The sequence below is a fragment of the Populus euphratica genome, unplaced genomic scaffold (genome assembly GCF_000495115.2).
Source record: "Populus euphratica unplaced genomic scaffold, PopEup_1.0 scaffold374.1, whole genome shotgun sequence".
Classification (NCBI taxonomy): domain Eukaryota; kingdom Viridiplantae; phylum Streptophyta; class Magnoliopsida; order Malpighiales; family Salicaceae; genus Populus; species Populus euphratica.
The window spans coordinates 163,114-183,837 of record NW_011500077.1 but is presented as its reverse complement, the minus strand read 5'-3'; the positions used below and the strand labels follow the sequence as shown (position 1 = coordinate 183,837).

The 20,724-nt window shown below is 32.3% G+C and overlaps 3 protein-coding genes across 5 annotated transcripts; 2 read left to right on the top strand and 1 right to left on the bottom strand.

The window, feature by feature from the left end:
• The first annotated feature begins 603 nt into the window (after positions 1-603).
• LOC105108686 (uncharacterized) lies at positions 604-4,640 on the top strand. Of its 2 annotated transcripts, none has more exons than XM_011003095.1 (8): positions 604-889; positions 1,166-1,223; positions 1,304-1,391; positions 1,691-2,800; positions 3,150-3,212; positions 3,301-3,521; positions 3,868-3,959; positions 4,191-4,640. In XM_011003095.1, exons 2-8 carry the CDS (start codon positions 1,176-1,178, stop codon positions 4,300-4,302), a joined length of 1,734 nt encoding a protein of 577 aa, XP_011001397.1. In that variant the 5' UTR covers positions 604-889; positions 1,166-1,175; the 3' UTR covers positions 4,303-4,640. The 2 variants fall into 2 exon arrangements, with proteins under 2 accessions (XP_011001397.1, XP_011001396.1); XM_011003094.1 differs by having other exon boundaries at positions 1,289-1,391.
• Positions 4,641-7,476: 2,836 nt separating this feature from the next.
• LOC105108685 (U-box domain-containing protein 62-like) lies at positions 7,477-11,724 on the bottom strand. Its single transcript, XM_011003093.1, has 8 exons — positions 11,023-11,724; positions 10,679-10,937; positions 10,379-10,460; positions 9,372-9,429; positions 9,065-9,153; positions 8,537-8,632; positions 8,382-8,452; positions 7,477-7,900 (listed from the first exon to the last, which is right to left on the bottom strand). Exons 1-8 carry the CDS (start codon positions 11,582-11,584, stop codon positions 7,777-7,779), a joined length of 1,341 nt encoding a protein of 446 aa, XP_011001395.1. The 5' UTR covers positions 11,585-11,724; the 3' UTR covers positions 7,477-7,776.
• Positions 11,725-11,889: 165 nt separating this feature from the next.
• LOC105108684 (uncharacterized) lies at positions 11,890-15,360 on the top strand. 2 transcript variants are annotated; one of them, XM_011003090.1, is made up of 5 exons: positions 11,890-12,248; positions 12,316-12,441; positions 12,531-12,660; positions 14,315-14,439; positions 14,682-15,360. In XM_011003090.1, the coding sequence occupies exons 1-5, from the start codon at positions 12,234-12,236 to the stop codon at positions 15,126-15,128; spliced, it is 843 nt and encodes a 280-aa protein (XP_011001392.1). In that variant the 5' UTR covers positions 11,890-12,233; the 3' UTR covers positions 15,129-15,360. The 2 variants fall into 2 exon arrangements, with proteins under 2 accessions (XP_011001392.1, XP_011001394.1); XM_011003092.1 differs by having other exon boundaries at positions 11,892-12,438.
• Positions 15,361-20,724: the final 5,364 nt, after the last annotated feature.

The following is a 20,724-nucleotide window of genomic DNA, read 5'->3' as shown; positions in this document are numbered from 1 at the left end:
CCAAGTAAAGAAAGAAAGAATATTGTATTGCCAGAGGTTTTTGAAATAAAAGAAAAGAGGTGTATGAAAGAAAGAATATTTTCAATAATATATTTTTAAAATATTATTTTTAATATTAATTTCAAGATAGATTATTGTAATAAATTCAAGGGTCTCCCATTTGATTGATTTATTTTTGCACATTTTTTTTATAAATTTAATTCTATTTAAAATTTAAATTAATATCCTCAAAAGAATTCCAAATGAAAAAACCTATTCAATCATCTAAATTAAATTAAATTCACATAATTTTAAACAAATTGTTTGATATTGTGTTTCAAATAGAGTTGAATAAAATTTAATTTTTTATTTAAAATTAATTTCATATATTTTTGGATTTTTTTGATGTATTTTTTAAAATATTATTATAATATATTTTAAAATAAAAAATAATTGTTATTATACTTTTAAATATCGAAAAAAAAAAAGAAAAAGGAAGAAGAAGCAGACGGTGATGACAATGGGGGAGTCATGTGGGGCCCAAACAAAAATCCCTCCAAACATCGCATTTGAATTTGAAAGGAGAAAAACGAATCTCCAAGCCCCCAAACCTCCCTCCCTCCCTCCCTCACGATGTCAGCGTCAAAAACTCCTTAAAAAAATAAATAAGAAGGAAGCAGGACTCCTCCATGTCTTCTAGCAATTGAAATCAGACAAGAATGAAGCAAAAGCAAGCGCGCTCTCTTTCTCTCTCCCTCTCCGTAAATCCAAATCACTAACACTTTTCAAAACATATCTTGCCATCCCTCCTCCTCTTTCTGAAACCCTAACTCGCTTCCAATCTCTCTCAAATCCTACTACAAGTAGATACAGATACCCTTTTTAAAGAAATCAAGATTTGGCTTAGCGGGTAGGGAATCTTTTATTTCCATTTCTTTATTTTGCCTTTTGTTTTAAGGTTTAGTGTTAAATTTCTTGATTTTGAACTGGGTTTAAAGATGTATATATATTTTTTTAAAGTTTTGATGCTAGAGATCTTAATTGAATAGGGCTTCCAAGAATTTTTTTTCCTTTTCATTTCGGCTTAGGCCTTTGTTGTTAAAAGTCTTAAATTGGGTTTCAAGTTTTTACCTTTTTTCCTTTTGGTTCAAGATTTTGGTACTTAAAGTCTTGAATTTTGAATTAGGTTTAAGCTAATGGAAGATCGAGGAGGGGATACAGGGAGGTCCAGATCTGATTCCAAGGTTGGTTTCTCTCTTTCTTTGGTGCTTTTGAGAGGTTTTATGTTCCTGATTCTGGGTTGTTTTAGTTGGCTGGTGAGAAGCGGACTAGTGGTGAATTGGGAGAGAAATCAGAAGTTGCTCGAAAAAAGATTAAAATGCGTAATCTTGAATCTGTGCTGAGGTTTGAAGGTAAGATTTTTTGATATGTAACTGTTTTTGCTGCTGTTAGGTGTTTTGATATTGAATTTGTGCGTATCTGGGTTGTCAGAATGCAGCTATGTACAAGTACAATACACAAATCTATTCACTATTAATACTTGTTAGCAGAACAAGACCAACAAGAAACATTTAATTGAAAACAAATTGCAATGCCTGGACACGTAGAATGGTACTTTAGTTGCACTGTAGATTAACTTGTTGTGGCCCGTTGAACTTCCAATATAAGCGTCGTTTTAAAGCTTTGTTTTTTCTACTTGATAATGGCGCAGAAGTAAGCAGTAATCACTTGAAAAACAAAGAAGACGACGACCGCTTTCAGTTTACTGAAAAGATGTCCGGAGTCACCAATGTTCCAGTAACCTCGGACTTCAATGCTTATCGAGCAGAAAGAAGTGGAAGGACCGCATTATCAGTAGAGGTCACTGCTGCCTCTAAGCCACTGGATCTCGGTAATGAAGCTTGCATTGCTAATAATTTGGTGAGAAAGGATATGGCAGAACATGCCGAGAATTGTAATGAAGTCCCATTGCTCACGAAGCATGAGAGCAAACATGACAATAAATGTGCAACCTCTGTTGGCTTTGGCTTGGATCTGAATGCACAGGATGATAGCTCTGTGAACCAGGAACCATTCCACACTGAGAAAGATCATGAGAAGACAAGAGATGTTTCTGAATGTGGGAGTACTACTGGTCCAGTGCAGGAAAAGGATCCATTAAGAATGTGGAAAGAAATGAAGCAAAACGGTTTTCTGTCATCTTCATATGGAGGAATTTCAATTCAAAGTGGTTTTATGAAATCTTCTCATGGAGGGATACCAATGGCAAAGCAACGTGGGAGGAAACCCAAAGATGATGTTCTCAAGGAAAAGATGGAACTTGCAAAGAGAGAGCAGGTTGATAGGTTTACAAAGATTGCTGCTCCAAGTGGATTGCTAAATGGCTTGAACCCTGGTATCATAAACCATGTGAGAAATAAAAAGCAGGTCCATTCCATAATAGAGGCTATGGTAAGGTCTGAAAAACTCGAAAATTGCTGTCTTGAAAGCAAACAAGCATATCTAAAATCTGGAACTAAAGAAAACAATAGTATGAGTGATCCTGGAATACATCGACTCAGTTTTTCTCATGGAAATGGGAGTTCGACTTCTTTATTTGGGAGCAAGCAAACAAGAGGGTACCCTATATCCAACGGGGAGGGTGACTCCAGCATGGTAGACATGGTACATGACAGAAATTTTGTTTCACACTCGGCTGCCAGTGAGAATGATGCATTGACGTTGAAGTTGTCTTCATCAACTAACGCCTTGGAGGAATCTAGAACTGTTCTGAATGAGGAATCAGCAAACAACGCAAGTGTTTCTTGTCTTTCTGTGCAAGGTGTGTTTAATTTTTTTTAGAAGGCATTGACATTTTAATAATTGGAAATTTATATGTGAAACTGAGGTAGATAGGAATTGCAAGACTTTAAAAATTTTGTTTTGAAATATTTTAAAATAATATTTGTTTATTTTTTAAAATTTATTTTTGATATTATCATATTAAAAAAATAATTTAAAAATAAAAAAAATTAAATTTTTTTAAAAACACGACAAAAATAAAACAACCTAAATGAATTGTGTATCTTTATAGAATTAGGGTATTGCTATTTATCACGACATTGAAATTACACGACAAACTCAAAGCCAAGAACATCTTAGCTGAAAGTACTTTGTTTTTGTGCTTTCAGCTGCTACTGTTTCTTCTCAATGGTTGGAACTTCTTCATCAAGACATTAGAGGACGGATAGCAGGTAGTGCTTTATAATGTGAATGGTTGGTGAGTATTATTTAGTATGGTACACGATGTCATATGTTAATAACCCATCTCCTGTACTTCAGCATTGCGCCGAAGTAGGAAGAGAGTCCGAGCAGTGATAACTACTGAGTTACCATTTTTAATATCAAAAGAGTTCTCAGCTATTGAAGTGGACGGTGCTTATACTATGAAAAGTTCTTCAGAAGTAGTATCCAATAATGCAACAGCTGCCATGCATCAAGCAAGATGGAGAGCATTGTTTGATCAGTTGGACAGTGCACTTTCTGAAGAAGAGAAACAACTTGTAAGCGTGATTGGAAAGACAAGTGCAATAGGAGAGACTTTTCTTTCTTTCTCATGCTACAAAATTCTACTAGTAATCTAGACATGTGTGTATGCGAATTTGACTCTTAGTGATTCCGTGGTGATTTGTGATGGTGTGGTATCAACTTATATCTGACTAGACTAATTCATTTACCTGAATACACTAGACAGTTTCTGAATACAAAAGTTGTTTCTTACTTGTAATAGGATTTCCTTTTTTTAAAATAAATCCTCTTCTGCAGAGCTTATGATAGTATAGAAAATTCATTTCTTTAATCCAATTTCTCTCATTAGCTTATTTAGGTGTTTTCTGGTTTGAATTTCAGGAAACTTGGTTGAGCCAGGTAAAGGAAATGCAAGTGCACTGTGATCAGGGGCTGCAACATTTGCACTATAATGCAATTTTAGGTTACCCCAGGTAAATTACTGCGCCATTATACCTTTGCCAAACTTGTGGCAGGATCTAGTATAGTATCTTAAATTGCATGATTGAGTTCATCTTATGGATGATGAATTATGATGACTGAAGAGACATTATCATTTATCATCATTATAAACAATCTGTTTCGTCAACGTTCTTTTATTCATGCCTCAACATGAGGCAAATATTCTGCAAGTTCATAATTATGCACTTTTCTTCAATGTGCAGAACTGAGAAAGCAGATAGCTCGCAGAAGGAATTGGCTGTTAGAGCTGCTGCAGCTTCCATCTATTCAACCTGTAATTTCCTGAGTTCGAAGGAGAATGTATCTTGTTTCTGATCTTATTAACCGAAGCGTCTTCCTCCTATCTCTAATGGTGTTGAATTCTAAAATATTAGCAAACTACTGATCAGTTCTTTAATCTTTGCAAAGCTATGCTGGATAGCAAGCTATATAACATCAAGTGGAGCTCCCATTTTTCTCTTTCCTTTTCTTTTTCAGAAAGTAGCCAGAATCATTGTTGTGGTAGATTGTTATAAACTCTAGTTGATAAAGGAAGTTGCTGAGAAATAATAAATAGACCATCAGGTTCTTTGATGTGTTTTTTCTCATGGCTCAGTTCCCAGTGTAGCATGAAATTGGATCTCTTTGTTCATGAAAAAGTATTCTTACCCTTTTTTCGTGCTTTTATTTTTTCTTCTCTTGTTTTCTTTGATTTTTAGAACAGTGTACGTTAGAAAAGGCACTTTAGTTGCATCTCGGTTTTTACCCATCTTTAAGAATACCTAGAAGCCCTAATTGAAGTGCTATAAACATTAAAATCTCCAAATCACCTGAATTCTCACCAAAATCCTTACTCTTTGTTTTTTTTTTCAAGCCCAAACAATGCTTAGGTCATGTTTTCTAGTACAAAAGGTCTTTGTATGATGTTTTTTCTGGTAATGGATGAGGTTAGCTTGTGCCAAAGCATGTCTTAAATAATTTCAGATTGACAAACAATGCGTCCTTAATGTTTCATCATGTGCTTATTTTATCCATTGATGACAATTTTTAAGATTTATTCTTTCTCAATAATTTCAGATCTCAATATCAATGTCTTGATTTAGAAAAAAGAGAAGCAATCTTTCTCCATAAAGATTGTTTCTGGATCAAATCTTATCCTTTAAAAACCATAAATGCGCCTTTTTAATGAATATGTAGATTGGAATTGTGATAGTTTGATTTTCATGGTGTCAAAACATGTATCCATATGGAGTTATGTTTGGTTTTGCTAAAAAAAAAAACTCATTTTATTATTTGCTGTAATTAAAAATATAGGGACTTGAATTGAAATTGAGAAAAAAAAAATAGCATTTGCGGTAAAAAAATGAGAAAAAAAAAATAGCATTTGCGGTAAATTTTTTTTTTCCATCCTTGGAGCTTTTTTTTCTGTTTAATTCTTTTCATGTTTAGTTAGTTGAAATTGATCTTGATAGATTGATTCAATTAGCTTAACAGGCGGCTCTTGCTGTGTAGAAAAAAAATCTCAATATTGAATTAATATTTAATTAAAAAAATTAATTTTATTATTTATGAAAAATTAGAAATAGAGGGATTGAAATTAAAGAGAAAAAAAACAATAAAAGACTTTGTTTTCAAAAACTGTACATTATTACCTTTTTTTTTATTTATGTCTTTTTTGGTTTCAGTTTGATAGTTATATATTTTGATCCAAATTTAAGTTTTTGAGTTTGAAAAATAAAAGAGAAAATTGTTAGAAAATAAGAAAGAAAAGAGAAAGTCTGACTGTAATATTATGGCAACCAAAAAAAACTCATTGTTGGTGTTCCATTTGATGAATGAAGCTTCAATTAAGTGTTTTTTCCCCTTTATCTTGACAAAAAAGAATATATGGAAGTTTAGAAAAAAAACATTTTTTATTTAATTTTGTGTTTTTTTCTTTACAGATTTAGAGTCATTTTGGGTTGATTTTTTTTTTTTAAAAGATTCTAAGGGTGATTTTAGGTTAAAACATGTTAAGAAATTTTTTTGGTTAAAACCTCATTGCTTGATTTTCTAACCTTCTCTTGGATGGTTAACAACACAGTATTTTAAAAAAAAAAAAAAAAATTTTTAATGAATAACATATCATCCGACCCTTAAAACAAATAAAAAATATTAAGAAGCCTAGGTTAGGTGTGCTAGACCATTAAGGGCCCAATTATCCACCATTCTTTTAACTTTTTTTTTCCAATTAATTCAAATTAAAATTAATTACAATAAATCAGTTAGAAATATGTTGAAAGACAAGTATTCATTAAAATAAATTCATTTAGAAACCTTTTAGAGTAACATTTATAAAATTTCTTTCAATTTTTACATGTTTCCAAATAAAATTCTCTTTATTTTTTTGTACATTAGCATGTGCTTTTTTATACAATCATGATATCTTTCATTTGCACTTAAATTTTATTCAATCACTTTTCTATACGTGTCTATTCATTACATCATATAATTAAAAAAAATAATTCCAAGAAATAAAGTTGCTAACATGTTTAATGGTTTAGCATTAGCAAATTACCCGTACTACAAAAACATCTTTGCCTCAAAATTGAAATGATTAAAAAAATTTCAAACTTAGTCAAATTGGATTTCAATTACGTCTACTTATCATGTTTTGAATTTACCTTTTTTTTTAAAAAAAAAAAATAGCTCACAAGAACGTTACCTACACTTTGAATCCATACCCATACATTAATTGATAAATTAATGCAATTTAATAATTACATTAATTTATCAATGAACACTAAATGGTAAATTTAGCATTTCCAAGAATTTCTTAACATTAATTCATTCATTAATTATTTTTCTATTTGATGTGTAATTTAAACAAAATTGTTATTCTTCAAATATTACAAATGATAAGAATATTTCTATTAGACTTTATATTTTTATTTTATTTTAATGTACTGTGTTAAGTAAATGAATGAAAATAAAAATACATGATTATTAAAGCACGTTAAATAATTGTGTGTTTTATATGGTGTATTGTTTTTAAATGTTTACAACAAATTCTATGAAAAAGACGTGGATTAGAGTATTATATGACTCTTAACAAGTGCTTTAAGGGCACTTTTGAGCCCAATGAAGTCTTGAGCTTGGTGGACTTGTAATCCACCATACGGAAACAGAAGGAAAACAAAAAAAAAAAAACACTTTGAATTCTCCTCTATATAAAAAAAATGCTTTGCTAAACTGAAAAGGCTTCTTAAGATCTCTTACAATAGTTTCAATGGGCTTCTTGAAATGCTCCATTGAATTCTCCTTTTAATTATTTTTCTAACATAGTAAACTTTTTCAGAAGAAATATTAATTATATTTTTCACTATAACACATGACTCGTAGTCAGATCACAGCACAAATTTCTTGATTACTATAATTTTTATTTTTTTTTGCAAGAGATAATGGATCTCTCTGGTTCTGACAGACTAATGGTCAGCTGCTCTGGATAATTTAAACATCATGCACAGAGACTTAGCAGAGCAACAAAGCTTGATATGGGATAATCATGTGTGCACAAACATTAGTTAGATACGGACAGCCTCAGTCATGCCCAAAACAAAAATAACTTTGTTTGCGTTTTAACTCTCATCCTATGCTTCCTAAAATTACATTTGCATCAAGGCTTCTATAATTTACATGGCTTTACATTGGCTAGTAGGGACTGCAAGCAAGAAACTCATAGCTTAAAGAAAAGTTAGTCTGAGTATCGGAAACCAAACCTGCTATGGTGTGTAGGCAGAATAATGCTACCTCGGTTGTGTATAAGCAAGACTAGAGCCAGTTTGGGGCAATCTTGGTTGATATTGTTTTTGAAGATGGATCATCCGAAAGCTTGGCAAGTGACCGATACTGCAACTTTACACTCTCTGCATTGTCCAATGTCTTCACAACATACCTGTAAATGGCTTTGTATTAGTTACAAGGATCAGTTACTCACCACCTTTCATGCAAACAAGCCAACATGCATGGTGCAGAAATCTCAACTGAGACAATCTTCAATCCTAATAACTAGAGGTTTGATCAATCATTTCACACCATTTAAGATGTATCCATTACCATATCCGTTATCTCATCTAAGCTGCAAATGTATTCACTTATTTACAGTACTAATCATAGTATTAACTCATTCAAAACAGATTTTGTTCCATGTATCTCCATACGCATGTAATGACAGCCAAGAAATTCAAAATCAACAATGCACAGATGTCTGATAGAACTTCTTGGTCACATAACAGAAAATGCGCACAAGAGATAAATGTATTAATTATCAAGGGAAAGAAAAGAGCAATTGACATCAGTAGAGAATTGACCTGAGCAATGCACCAAACCTTAAAACATGCAAAAATTGAAGGTAAGAAAAACAAGAAATGACCAACCATCCATTTAAGCATTGCGTTGTCACAACAGCCTCCCGCCCAACAAACCGCTGAGGTGTCCTCTTGTTTCCCTGAATATTTCCGTTCATATTGTTAATTTTAAATGATTTATAAACAATGCATACAGGAAAAACTTGGGAGGTTCGCTAAACAACCTTTATAATAACCCGGTCTGTCACAGCAAATGGGAACTGCACACCTCTACCCCTTGGTGGATCCATGACCCCTGAATCGCCATAACCACCTTTGTCCTATAATAGAAAAACAGTGGTGATTTTAGAAAAGCTATAAAAGTTGAGGCTGCTGGTGCATTCTAAAACCAAAGGGTTGCCGGAGAAACAAATAAAATAAATTTTTTTTTAAAAAATGGAGTGGATAATTAAAACATAAAATAATACTTAAAGAAAGCATCTGAGTTGCAGGGTTTTATAAATCCCCAGTGATTGACACAGTTTTTTAAATGCCAGGCTATTGACTTATCAACAGTGAAGACATCTCATTGAGAAGGAAAAATCAGAAGCATTTTCATAATATCTACTTCCAAATGAGGTAGAACCATGCAGTTCAGCATGACTGCAATGAAAAGAAAAGGTATGCATTGTTATGCAGTCTGCTCCTATTCTATTGACAATTGCTAAAGAGAATTATGTTAAAAGGAAACCCAGGGCTTGGTGGGAACAAACCTGGTCAAACCTCTCTCTCCTCCTTTTGGATGAGCGATAAAATTGTAACTCCTCTTCCCGTTGAAATGCCTGGACAGCATATCTGAGAGCTGTATAGACAGCAGCAAAATGAACAAATGAAAAGGCAAAGCCAAAGAAAATGCAAGCTGTGATGCACTTGTCATAGTTCTCTTATCATAGTGACTATAGACTCCCTATTTCTTGCCACTGCTTAAAAATACAAAGCCTGCGATTTTTTCTTGTACGAAGCACGATCATAAAATCCTACAACCTTCAACATCAACAACAACAACAAATTACTACTTACAGAGGTTTGGAGATATTGAGTCTTCTGAAATTGACTGCGAACAACTATAGCAAACTTTCTGAAAATGCAAGCATAAAACTGAAATCAAAATCATATCATAACAACTGTAAGAACATCTCAGAGAGAGAGTGAGATTAGAATGCAACACAACTGTAGATTTCTAAAATAACAGAGTCCAGTGAAAGTGAACCATGTGCACAGAACAAGCAGAGGCACGCAACTTTCAGCATTGCTAAGCAGAAAGCTTAAATGCAGAAACATCTCATATAAGTTGTTATAAAATGAGTGGAAGGAAGACAATTCAACAAGAAGAAAAATACTTCATTCCAGGATATTAATCACAGGGTCAAGCTTCCTCTTCTTGAAAGTCTAACAAGTGTTATCTCTGACCAACAACAGTTTACTATTTCATTAATTGTTGATCATATGGCCTTGAAGACAGTTATGATCCTATTGACAGATTGTCAGGACATGGTTTGTAGCTTGCTCGCCCAAAGCAATAAAATACAACTATTACAAAAACCAGCACCTATAAACAAGCATTACCATTAAAAGTTAAAAAAAAACTGTACAAGTTCAAATAACAAATTACAAGGACTGCTTAAGGGTATAAGATAGAAAGTGGCCAATTACAAGGACCAAACATCCAAATAGACGCACTTCAAAGGCAGTGCTTGTGTTAGAGCCTCAACTGAGCCAAAATTACTGTTCGATATGGACATGTCCAGACTTCATTTTAGTGCTTCTGAAGGAAAATTTATAGTAACAGTGACTAATGCTGGATGTCTGTCAGAAGCAGCTTGAAGCTTCGTAGTAATTTTAAAGTTTGCAGATAAAATTCATTGAGGCACACAATTAATGAAGCTCACAACCCCCACCCCCTCTCCTTTCTCTCACACTCTTTGATCTGGTACTTTCTCAGTATGAGAAGTTATTCTAACCTCCTATGATAGAGAGTTGCAATGAATGATTTCAAAGACCAAAAATTCCTTCAATTGAGAACTGACCATTCTGATAACATGCTGCATTCCACCAGCTCCAAATGAATGCCCACAAGGCAATATCATAGCGTCATCCATTAAAGCTCCCCTGAATCCATAAACTAAAGTAAATAAATTGCACAAGTAAAAACTTTGACAGCAACATGCTTACAGGTAGAATAAAAAAATGGCATGCCAAAACAGATATTCCAAAAACTTATCATAACAAACTTCTGATTCCAACACAAATAGTCCATGTCATGCCAAACACAAAAAATTCGCATAAACATAGAAAAAAAAAATCAACAATCAATCTCAAAAACTTACGTAACAGGGTCCGACAAAATAGCCCTTAAAGAATCTCCAGACTCACTCGAAAATGCTGAAATCTCCTTCCTTCCACTAAATCCACAACCATTCTCCACACCCATATCCTTTCCACCAGCACCAGACCCCCCCGTCCCCTGCAAATACTGCGAATAATACATCTCCCCATCTGCCTCCGCGATCGTCACCGCATTATTCCCTGTTTGCCCCAAGCCGCCGCCGCCACCAATTCCATCTTTCACCATTTCCCCACTAATCCCTAAACAAGCAAGCACAAATAACACCAATAAAGAAGACGGAAATAAAGAAAGCTTTGAAAAAAAAAAGAGTTTCGTTCCACTTACCAAAAGAAGAAAGATGCTTGGGCTTTGCATTTCCATTTCCAATTTTGTCCAAATGAACACTATTACTAGCATTACTAATAGTTCCACTACAGTTATTGTTGTTACAATTAGTGTTTTTGCTGTTACAATCAATAGCAGCAACAAGCACATCAACTCCATTCTCATGATCACCATCACCACCGTCTACGTCATCAACCTCCTCCTCGTCGTCCTCTTCATCATCTTCATCATCCTCACCGTCAGTATCATCTCCACTAGTTCCCTGCGGTTCACGCTGATAAACATTCCTCGGGAAATCCTGGTGGTGGTGGTGGTGGTGAGAGGCAAAGTAACGGTCGGAGCCGGCGGTGGAAGTGGCGGTTGCAGTAGTGGTGGAGGAGAAGAGCTTGTTGTCATCGATAAAACCGGTGAGTTCTCGAGTTTTGGGATCCCCGACACGGCGTTGCTGCTGTTGTTGCGGAGGCGGTCCGGTGCAATTGAATCGCAATGGATCGTCTTGGAAGAGGAGTTGTGAATTTATTCCGTTTTGTGGAGAAACTAAAGATATTTCCTCTGTTGACATTTCTCTTTGCCTTTTCTATTTGATTTACATGGAAGAAATCAAACCCTAATTTGAAGGAATTTGGGGGTTTGTTTCCATACGAGAGAGAGAGTGAGAGAGTGAATTAAGACGATAGATCATTGATTTACAGACAAGGGTTCAGGAAAAAAAAAAAAAGAATCTAATTCCAAACACAGATACGCTGTCGTTTCACAGAATGAGAAAAACGGTGACGTCTTCAAGATACCGTTGTGGACCCCAAACCTGCCACATGAGTAATTTGAAAGCGAAAGAGCAAGCTAACTAGGCAGCAGCAGCCGCCTCAGTAGGAGTAACCGTAGAGGATTAATTAATTGTGAAAGGAAGAATGGAAGGGAGAAGGAGCTAAGAAAGGAGAGACGGAGTCAACGAGTATAGACTTTGACCTCTAGAAGAAGCTAGTTAAAAAGAGGAGAGGATGAAGAGGAAGAAGAAGAAGAAGAAGAAGCGAAGGGAGCAGTGTCGTGCTGAAATAATTATCTGTAAATCAATTGATTATGAGTAATCAGAGGGTAATAAGGGAGCAGTGTCGTGCTGAAATAATTATCTGTAAATCAATTGATTATGAGTAATCAGAGGGTAATAAGGGAGCAGTGTCGTGCTGAAATAATTATCTGTAAATCAATTGATTATGAGTAATCAGAGGGTAATAAGGGAGCAGTGTCGTGCTGAAATAATTATCTGTAAATCAATTGATTATGAGTAATCAGAGGGTAATAAATCTTCTTCTTCTTCTTCTTCTTCGTGGGTTGATGATGAGTGTTATAATGGGAAAAGGATGCGATGGTTGGGTTTCTGAGTTACCTCGGAAATTAATGACAAGAGAATCTCCAGAGGTGGTAACTCCATTTCCCTCCCTCTCTCTGTTTTTTTTTTTTCAGAGTTTTTAGTAATATATAGATTTTATTTTGTTTTGTTTTTGCTGCAGAGCTCTCCGATTCCCGCACCATTTAAATATTACAATGAAACGAAGGAGAGGTGTTCCGATCCGATAGTTAAAAGGGGATGTCGGGACTTGACTAATAACCTCACTGCTTGCCTTCTTTCGTCAAATACCTGTGAGAACTCTTCTACTGCTAATCTCGACTCTCTTCCTCTTTTTTCTTTGCTTTTTGTTTAGATTTTGTTGCCCTAATATCTCAATATTGATTTGGTTCGGTTAATTTGTGTTCAAATAAATAGATTTGAAATAGTTAGAACTACAATCTTGGTTCTCAATCTTGAAGGTGTTCTTCTTCAGGTTATCTCTCAACTGTTCCCCCCTGAGAAGATGCAGCTGCTTCATCTAGTTTCTCTAACTTAGGTCTTGCTGATTTATTTGTTTTCTATGAAAACATTCTTGTGATCTCGTCCACAGTTCAATTTGACCACTTTCTCATCCACCTGATATATAGTTTTTGAGATCGATGAAACCAACCTTAAAGTTCTAAAAATGTTCTTGTAATACCTTTACAGTTCTAATTTCATATTCTGCTACAGTATGATAATCAACTAGTAGAACATTTTCAGCAAGTTATGTAAATCTAGTCCTTTTGTTTACATGGGATAGTAACATATTCCATTCCTTCTTTGCTTGTTGAAGATCATCTTAATGTCTCAACTAATCATCACTTTACAGTTCTAATTTCATATTCTGCTACAGTATGTTAATCAACTAGCAGAACATTTTCAGCAAGTTATGTAAATCTAGTCCTTTTGTTTACATGGGATAGCAATTTATGCCATTCCTTCTTTGCTTATTGAAGATCATCTTAATGTCATAAAACTGATAAGGTCAGGAAATCACCTGGTTTTATGATCATTATTTTTCCAAAGTATTTGGATACATGCCGCATTTATAACTTGTCCTGCAACATTTTCTGCACTACCATTTTGAAGAGTGAATGATAATTCCCAACAGAGAGAGCATTGGGAGGTTATTTTTGCAAATCATGATGGAAACAACATTGTAATGCTAAAATTAGTAGAAATGATCGTACATGCCAGATAAATCATTTTACTGTCCCGTCTCTCCCCATAAGGGTTTTGTAATTTTCCTTCTTGCATTGACTGAATCTGGCTTTACCTTCAAGCTTGCCTGCTTTAACCATATTGTACTTTTCTTAATTGAACTGATTTTTTGCTTGACTTGACAGAATATGGATTTAGTTTGACTATTGAATCTCCTGGGAAATGGTTTTCTTATATTATGGAGATTGTTTTCAGTTAAATAGAAAATTTGGAATGAACAAATGAAACATTGGATTATCTTTTTTGTGATGTTTGATGACTCATGGATATACCTATTGTTGTCTAACCCCAGTCACTTTGGATCCATTCTTCTACCGAATTTGGAAAACAATCGTGCCAAGATTCCTATATTCTGGATGTTCTGCTTCCTAATGTCAGATAACCATCACTTCGTCCCTTTTGTTGTTCTTGTATGTATTTGACTGTGCAATGTTCTGTTTTGAATGGAAAAACATCAATCCAATCTGTAAACAGCTTTTCTCACTACTTGCTAAATCAAATACATGGCAATTTTTGCTAATGATCACAACATCATGTTCGTATTGATAAAACTAGAGACAAGACTCTTAGCACAAGGCTGCTATTCTTTCATTGCAAATCTCATGTCCACTTAGATTTATGATGCATTGGATTGGGTTTTTCATCTTTACTGATCATTCCTCATGCCTTGCTGATTAAGCGCTCTCTATTTTTCCTATGTAGCATCCAGGGAACTGTTTCTGCTTGTCCAGAATGATGGAGAGGGCATCTTGAAAGTGAGTCTTACAATCACAGATATTGATGTTACTTTCCCGGAGATGCAACTATCCAAACACGACGCCAAAAAGGTTCAGCTCGTTTAATTTCTAGCATTTATGCTTTACAGAAGTGGGACATGTCTTGATTGGGAGTCTAGTTTGACAACTGATACAATGGGGGGTTGGGTTATAGAGTTCGAAACAAAGAACCGGTTTTAACTAGCAGAAATTCATGCATAAACAGCCTTTGTAGAATCAAGTGAGCATCTCCTACATGTTGATCTTTGGTCTCAATCTTTTATTTGATAAGTCCTATTGCATTCCTTGTTCAGATTGATGTCTCAGAAAAGGTTGAAGGAAGTCCGTCCATCATATTAAAAACAGGAAATGGTTCGTGCATCATTGAAATGGGATCAAAGAAACTAAAAGTCAAATATGAGCTGTTCTTTGGACATGGCACCTATTTATCCCCTAAAAACGGAGCCTACTTGTTTTTGATAGCTTTGATTGCTGGAGGGGCATGTGCCTGCTGCTGGTTTCTGAAAAGCTCGCATGTTGATGGAGTCCCATATCAGGAACTTGAAATGGAGCAGCCAGACTCCCATTCAGCTAATAATGTGGAAACAACTGAAGGGTGGGATGAAGGGTGGGATGATGACTGGGATGAAATAAAGGAGGTGAAACAGCCAAATGGACATCAAACAGCAAATGTTTTATCAGATGTCATCGCTTCCAGGAACTCTGATGCAGAAGAAGGGCGCAAAGATTGGGTTGATTAGGGAAACAATACAGGTATAGCTTTTCCATTGTCCATGAAAATGGAAAAAAGAAACACGACAGAGACGCTACATGTAGAAAAGTCAGGAAGTCAAAATTTAGTGTTCAAGATAAGTGCTTGAGCTAATGTGGAAGCAGATTGAAAATTAGATAAATGAAAAACAGTTTTGGTACATGAAACGAATTTGTTGATATTTTATTTTAATACACTAGGAAATATTTTTTTTTTCTTGATTTTTGTTCAGAAAATACGTCTGTGAACAGGAAATTCTCTTTATTTTTCTTATTTCTGGCTTTTTAATTATTGTAATTGCTTTTTAAATGGAGGGTTGGTTATAGAAAATGTTTAGTTTGTATTAATTAAGATAAAATAAATTAGCTAATCACGTAAACAAAAATAATTTATTATAAAATCTGAATTTCATATTAAATTTGACATTTTAAATTTTCAGCACATATAATTAAACTCATTTTAAGAGTCTGGATTTTTTAAGAAAATTATTTAATGGAAAATATTTTCCTCAATTCTTCAATGTAAAATAAACATCCCTAAATATTATTAATTTGAATAAACATAATTCAATATCATGAAAAAGGAGAAAATGTTTTAACCTCGTGGAGAAGGGTAAATATTTTTCTTGACACTACAACTTATAATATTCACTCATCACAACCACTCATCACAACCACCAACCACCATAATAATCTATTTTTTACCCTTAATTTTTCTATTTAATTTTATTTTCATAATATATCTAAAAGAGTTTAGGAAGTGAAATAAAAAGAAGAGGAGGACAAGGGGCTAAGGTGATCATGAATTAAAAATAATAATTAAAAGCGATCATACCCATTAAATTAAAAAAAAAGTTTTATTAATTAGAAACCTGTAATCAAGTAGAAAATAATTTAATTGACTAACATTATTTTTTAGTTTTTTCCTGTTTTGCTAGGGTTTCAGCAAAGATAATTAGGAGACACATACAAATATTGAGAGGGGACTCTAGCAAAATAATACCTAGCTAGCAAATAAAAACATTAGTCCCCTGAATCTCCTACTGTTCAGCCTCCCGCACCTATTGCCACCATCGGATTCTTACCACAACCAACAACCACCCGCTTCAATAGATTTTCTCTCGTCAGCACTAGTAGCAGCGGCATTCACGGCAGCTCCAACAACCCAAAACAGTGGAAAAAAGAAATAGCAGCAGTCGAGACAAAAAACAACATCAGCATTGTTCTTCGAAGCCATCGATCTCCCACCGTCAAAGGTCTTGACATACATTACCAGTATATGAAGAAAGCATGAGGAGAGGAGTACATTGAGTTCCGAATATCATATATACAGTAAAAACTATAAAATAAAATTATTTACAAGTTTTTAAGATTTTATTAGATAAATTCAAAGTTATTTAGAGATTTATTATATAAAGATCTGTAATAATTTTAAAAAATGAAGTTATGATATAAGTCAGAGTACATTGAGTTCCGAATATCATATATAAAGTAGAAACTATAAAATAAAATTATTTACATGTTTTTAAAATTTTATTAGATAAATTCAAAATTATTTAGAGATTTATTATATAAAAATCTGTAATAATTTTTAAAAATGAAGTTATGATATAAGTTGTTTAGTTGTTCAGTCTCTAATAATAATTCATATGAACCACCTATAAAAAATATTTTAGATTTCTATTTTGAAGAGAATAATTGTTATGTTTTTAATGTTAATTCTAATATTGTATTTACATAATTTTTCTGTTTAATAAATAATCACTCTTCAAATAAAATAAGAGAAATAAATTATTATTTGTAGTAAAATCTAGAAAATCATATAAATTAGCAAAATACAATTTTTCTCTTGAATAATAGTTATATATTACTTCAGGATAATTTTAGAAATTAACCCAATCATGTCCTTGTTTTTTAAGGTTTAGAAATATAATTATTGTATTAATTATATTTTATTTTTTAATTTTTTTACTAATGGTTTTTAACGTGTGTAACCCATTAGGTTCCTAATATGTTAGCTCAAATATAAATTATAATTCTAAATAAATAAATTTAATTTATTATCAGTTCAATAATTGATTAATTTATATTTGAAGATCAGATATATCGTTTAGCAATGTGTCATGATCATCTGAATATTAAAAAAGTCATTTGTGGTTTAACTTAACCTTTCAGTGACTAGTTTTTCAGTGTAATTAATATCCGGTCATCAATAATGTTTCGATTGAATATTAAACCATGGACTATGTTTGTCATGCTAAATCATTTTTTTTCTTTACATAATAGTTATTGATCATTTGAATAAGATTTGAAACTCTTTTTAAATTTCATTCTATATTGGCCAATGATTTCTCTATCAATACTATTTGAGAATAGATGAATATTTTTTTTTAATTCATCTAGGATGGCATTTATTTTCTTTCTTCATTTTTTTTTTGTTTACATCCTACTTGTTTATGCATTACTTAACCCCATGAAATATATTTTCATCCACACTAAAGTCTTAACTTAGTCATATACAATTTTACTCTTCTTCCATCATTTAACCTTGACCAATATTTTTTAAAAAAACATTTAAGGAGGGATCAATTTTTCTTTGATTTTAATTTTCAAAACCTCATCTAAGATTAATTTTATTCATTTGAGCATGGTAATTTTTCTTTTCATCAATCACATACATTCCTTACATTTTTCTATCAATGCTGAAATTTCAAGTAAAGGGTAGCATGAAATTTCTTCAACTTTTTACTTAATTAAACACTAATTCATTTAATTCTCATGCCAACAAATAAAATTTCATCACAATATCACAAATTACTACAACCAATATGCTAATCATAAAGTTCCATAATCAAGCCCATCATCACCCAATCATACATGTATGAAATTTCTATAAGGAATTTAATTAGAAGAAACCTCAAGGGGAAACCATCCTTTTTCTCACTTCTTTGTCTTTCTTTATCCACACTTCATTCTTTCTTTACAAGCTTTAAACCCTTAGATCACTCAAATATTTAGTGTAGCTCACCATAAACCTTTTTAATTATCTTAACTCTCCGTAATCATGCCTTATTTTTAAAAATAGATGAGAGAATTAAAGAAAAATGTAAGAAAATCTCTAACTCCCCTTTCTCTCCATGTGACCCGCTAGACACCCCAAGCAAATTGGGGTTTATATAGTAAAATTTTTATTTTTTTCATTTAAGCCCTTGCCTTTCATGTTTAAATTAATCTAGTCCCCATGAGTCATTTTTTTCTTCTTCTTTTCTTTTTCCTTTTAGTAAGTTGGAAACAACTCTTTAAAGGCTGACATTTCAACTAATTTATTCCATCTTTCTTTTAGTTATATCACCATGTGTTTATGGTATATATATATTTTTTTTACCCGGTTACCAATACTTTTTCATGCAAACTATAAAAACCACCGGACATAATATTCTAAAAATTATAAAACTTTACCCTAAGGTAAAATAATATATTAGAATGCTCCACATAAATTTTCAACTCAATTTGTCAATCATACCATGAGTTATATGCGATAGCGCAAAATTGATCAAATTGCAATTTTTCTAAAAAAATCTAATTTCTACAAAAATTCTAAAATTTTAACCAAAGCTTAAAAAAAATACTATAATTCTCCAAAAACAATTTCAGATTTTTATGACAACCCGATCAAGAGTTACGAATTTTTTTAATATAAGACTAGTTGGTTAATGATTTTTCGCTAAAAAATCAAAATCTCCTTATTCCATCCCTCCATAAAGCACCCGGTCATTTTACTGTCTCATCAAAGTCACTTTATTATATTTATCTTTCATTTTTAGTCATTTATGGCTTATTCCCATGCCACGACAAGATTATCGATTCATTGCTAGTGTTTACCAACACTTTTTCATACCTTTCTTTTCTTTTTGACCGGTAATTTATAATTTTATTACTAATATAATTATTATTTTATCATCATATCATTATATTCCTTTAACATCATTATCATTACTATAAAAATTATTGTCGCACCACCACCACAACTAACTTATTATTAAAATATCAATCATCTCATGACGATGACAATATTTTATTAAAATCACCATAGTTAGCATTAGCTCCACCTTTATCATAAATTCTTGTTATTTTTCTTTTCTTGTTACTATCATTCAAAAACTATAAATAAAAATTAATTTATATTATAGGAAAGTGTTTTATTTAATATATCCAAACAATAAAAAATAACATATTTTTTAAGAAATTATTTTTCATAAAAAACTATTTTATTTGAGGAAATATTTTTTCAAGGAAATATTTTCGCTAAACAAACAAACCCTAAGATAGCATTTGGTTACTATTCCGTAATATAAGAGATAAAAAAACAATGGGAAAAAAATATATTTGATTAAAGAGATGGAGACATAAAAATAAATTTATCACTAAGATGATTTTGGAGTCTATTTTTATACTTTCAAAATAGAAGTTATAGAGGAAACATGTCTCTCGAGATCCTATTTATTGTCTTTTATCCCTAAAATATTCCTGTAAATAACTTTTAATTTTAAGATTTTCTAAATAAGACACGTAATAATAAAAAAAGTTAATATCATAGTTTCAAAATATAATTCAATGGCTGATTTAATATAAGACTCAGGTCACAAGATCAAAAAAAATAACCCGAGTTAACCTAAATTATTTTTTAAAAAAATCAAGTCATTTTGATCCTTTTTTTAAAAATAAAAGTCAGTGTTACTAAACTTGGTTTGCTTAATAAATAAATCTATTGACTTGTTTATCAGTTATTTATTTTAGCAGGGTTTGTTTTGGGATTTCATCAGGAGGGAGTTACAAGTTTTTAGTGTTTCAGGGAGAGAATGAGCTGAGATTTGGGAGAGCTCATAGCTCCATCTTCTTTCTATGTTTTACTTTTACTCTTCTTTTTTTCTTGGAAATACTTCGTTTAATCTTTTAAAGATGAGAGAGGGAATATGCATTGAATCTGTTTCCATATAATTCCCTACGAATTGCTATATATTTAAAGGTAAAAAAATATGTTCATTCTTGAAATTGTTTTTAAGAAGTTTCACTGATGATGGCTTTGGACACCTTATTTTCTTCTAGCTCATGGACGATAGTTTCTGTAAAAAGCTGCAAAATCCCACTTCATTTCAAGTAAGCATTTGTTGTAAAGGGCACTTGACTCCTTCCCAGGTAGTAATCCAATCATTTATATTCACATGAAAACATTATTTAAAAAAGAAAAATAGCTTGTTTTTACATTTTGAGAGAATAATATTATTTGATTTTTTTTATAAAATAACATGTTTTTAAGTTGTCACGTTTTAGAATATTAACATTTAAATATGAAGTTTTATTACCAATATCCTACCTCAAACGGTTAGCCAATTAATTTAATTATATAAACTGATTAATTATTTTATACAAAAATTATAATTTATTTGAATTTATTTTTGAAATATGTTTTATAAATGTTAAAGATATTGTTAGACTTATAATAATAGATAATTTTAAGTATTTCGATATATGTCTATAATAATAGATAAAAATCTATTAGATAAATTATACAGGTCGCTTAAAAAA